The 2,966-nt window shown below is 51.6% G+C and overlaps 1 protein-coding gene across 1 annotated transcript in view; it reads left to right on the top strand.

The window, feature by feature from the left end:
• Positions 1-831: 831 nt before the first annotated feature.
• NUF2 (NUF2, NDC80 kinetochore complex component) overlaps positions 832-2,966 on the top strand; it is a 59,748-nt gene continuing 57,613 nt past the window's right edge. The window contains exons 1-3 of the mRNA XM_011377058.1: positions 832-1,004; positions 2,070-2,144; positions 2,871-2,947. Of these exons, the coding sequence (XP_011375360.1) occupies positions 882-1,004; positions 2,070-2,144; positions 2,871-2,947 (275 nt within the window). The 5' untranslated portion in view covers positions 832-881. The remainder of the gene's footprint in view (positions 1,005-2,069; positions 2,145-2,870; positions 2,948-2,966) is intronic.

Genomic DNA, 2,966 nt, shown 5'->3' on the forward strand with positions numbered 1-2,966 from the left:
GCCTAAAGAAATAACTTCCCAAGATCGCGGGCCCGTCGGCTGGCGCTCGGGACCCTGTGGCCTTCCTAGAGCGTGGGGAGCCGTAGGTGCTGACGCGGTGCTGGTTGCCCAGGGGCCGCGGCAGCAGCTTCTGCTGCTGCTCCTGTCATGCTGAGGCAGTTAGGAGGGCAAGGTTCAGCGGCACGCCAGGCCTCTGCCCACTGGGCTCCAGGGGCACCGCCCTCCCTTCCCGACAGCCAGGACATCTCCGGATGTGGCTAGATCCCCTGGGAACCAAAATCGTGAGAACTATTGCTCTAGGGGGACACAGATGGGCCTGTCTCAGTGTCAGAGGGCGTTAGCGGACTCGGGATTAGAATTCCTGTCAGTGACAGCATCCGTTCTTACTCTAGGCTTTTTTCTCTCTTCCTACCTTCGTCTTAAACCTTATAGGCCATCTCGCTACGTGTCCGTTGAGTAGAATGTCCCATCCGAGCACAGTTTCATCATCTACCCTGTGTTGCTGTTGTTTACACATCAATCCCACTGACATTGTTGCCTGTATCTTGCTTTGAGGATGAATTCTCAGGATCGATGTTGCTGGATCTGTGCCCCTCATGTTTAAAGGAGAAAAATTTGGTTTCTCATCTGATCAGCCAAAGTCCTCTTTCCCATGTGAAAGAGAACAGCGTTAGGAAAATTAGAAAATGACTGCGTTAATTCAGAATAAAAGTTGTTTTAGGAGCTATGTTACATAAAATTCGTGTTGCCTTACGAGGATGCTTTGCTGCACTACTGTGAATGCGTCAGCCTTGGGCTGCTAATTCTGTCCCTGTGTTTATCGGCTTCCAGGTGACGAGAGGTGCTGGCCGTGCCATTTCTGACGAGCCGAGACTCCCAAGATGGAAACTCTGTCTTTCCCCAGATATAATGTAGCCGAGATTGTGACTCATATCCGAAACAAAATCTTAACAGGAGCCGATGGTAAAAACCTCTCCAAAAATGATCTCTATCCCAATCCGAAGGTGAGGCATGGCTGTGTTTACATGTGGAGGTCGTGTCTGGAGACAGGTGAAACTCCTAGGTCCGCAGCTCGTGGAGAAGGGCATGTCCCCAGCTGTTGGATGCGGGCTGGTCATTTTAATCGAGGGGAATCTCTCAACTCCTGTAATTTAAAATAGCAGCCGGTAATGTGGGGGACTTCTGTGTTCTCTGGGTTCAGTTTTTTAATGTCATTTCTTAACAAAAAAAAGCTTCTAAGCCAAAGACGTATTAAAATATATTAAACTTTTGGTTGTTATTGGTGTGGTGACAAGGGTGTCACTTAAGGGTAGGGCTTGAAAGAATGACTCTGCATGGTTTATAACCACAAAAAAGTGCTTAGAAACAGCTCTCTTTGGAAGTGCACAGATTAATTTTCTTGCATTACGCCCCAAGGGGGGATTGACTTGTTTTGACAGACACTGTTCTTTATACCCGTAGTTATTAAATGCAAAAATGAACTATTTGTGTGTTGTGGAAAATCCCAGAGTCTCCTTCCAGTTTCCTGGGCTAGTCTTGACGTGATAGCGTAATAAACCCTGGTTTAATGACGTGGCTTAACTTTTGACCTTGATGCCCCTTTTATTCAAAATGGAAGGGACGGGCTCAGCATACGGATTGGAGCAGGTCGTGCAGGCCAGCGTTTGGGGGTGCTCGTCTAGAAGGCAGACTTGAGGAGACGCATGCGGCCCTGTTCCATTGTCCTCCCCCCGCCCTGGCTCACAGTCTTTCCTTGCACGTCTAAGGCCTCACACGGGCTCCGGGCTCTTTTTTAAATGAGAAAACGCCGCCAGTGTGCCTGCGGCCCGCGGGGGCTGCATGGCTGGATCGGACGTGGCTGCTGCCCTTGTGATGCACGTGTGCTTCAGTGGCTGAGCCTTGCCACGTGCCACGTGCCACGTGCCACGTGCGAGCGAACTGAAGTGTGTGAGGCGCCTCAAAGCTCGGAGAATGTCAGCAGCGTCCCAAGGGAAGCGGAGCCGTTCCGTCGCGCGTTGGTGCAGCCGGGGCTCAGGCACCCAGCACTGACCGGCGCTTCTCTCTTGCAGCCCGAGGTCCTGCACATGATCTACCTGCGGGCCCTGCAGATCGTGTACGGGACGCGCCTGGAGCATTTCTACATGGTGGGTTCGCCGCCGTCCCCCGTCGCGAGCGAGCAGGTTTTCAGGGCAGGAAATTCTTCTGAACAAAGTCAAAGGCTTATGTAAAACTGATGTCACTTATGGAGGAATCCGAGGCCGAGTGGTGGTCCGTATTGATAGCCTTAGGAAGACAAGCTGCAGTGCCAGACCTAAGTGGCCAGTTACTGACGTTAGGCAGTTATACGCACAGACTTACAGGCTTGTCTTCAGAGACTAAGAGGCACCAGCCAAGTCCTGCCAGGCACTGTCCCCACGAAGGGCCCCAGGCGTGAGCGGCCGGCACTGAGGCCGGAAGCAGCTGAACTTGGGCAGCCGAGCTCAGCTCGTGGGGCTCCGTTAGGGGTTTCTGGCAGCGGGGCCCTGTCCTCCCTCTTGCCGTTGTCATCACACTAAAGTGTACCCGTCACTCCCGCGGGGCCTCGCAACACACTAGCGCGGGTGGCGCCCGGCACTCAGTGACTCGCAGCCGTCACCCCTTCATTTCGTCCCCCTCTTAAGACGTCTTCGTCAAGCAGCCACTGTGATCCTGGCGTTAGCGACAGCTCTAGTTTTGTGCTAGGATCTGTGTCGTTAAGTTTTTTTCAGTTTCGCGATAATAAGTTAATACAATTTGATCTTAGTTTATGATTGAGGTTCCTTGAAATTGGAGGTTTTTCTAATTTTGACGAGTTAGTGCATAATCTAGATTTTGTGATTTACTCCGTTTAGATGCCCGTGAACTCTGATGTCATGTATCCACACCTAATGGAGGGCTTCTTACCAGTCAGCAATTTATTCATTTATCTGTGAGTAGAGCCGCATTAC

The sequence above is a fragment of the Pteropus vampyrus genome, unplaced genomic scaffold, assembly GCF_000151845.1.
Source record: "Pteropus vampyrus isolate Shadow unplaced genomic scaffold, Pvam_2.0 Scaffold304, whole genome shotgun sequence".
NCBI lineage: Eukaryota > Metazoa > Chordata > Mammalia > Chiroptera > Pteropodidae > Pteropus > Pteropus vampyrus.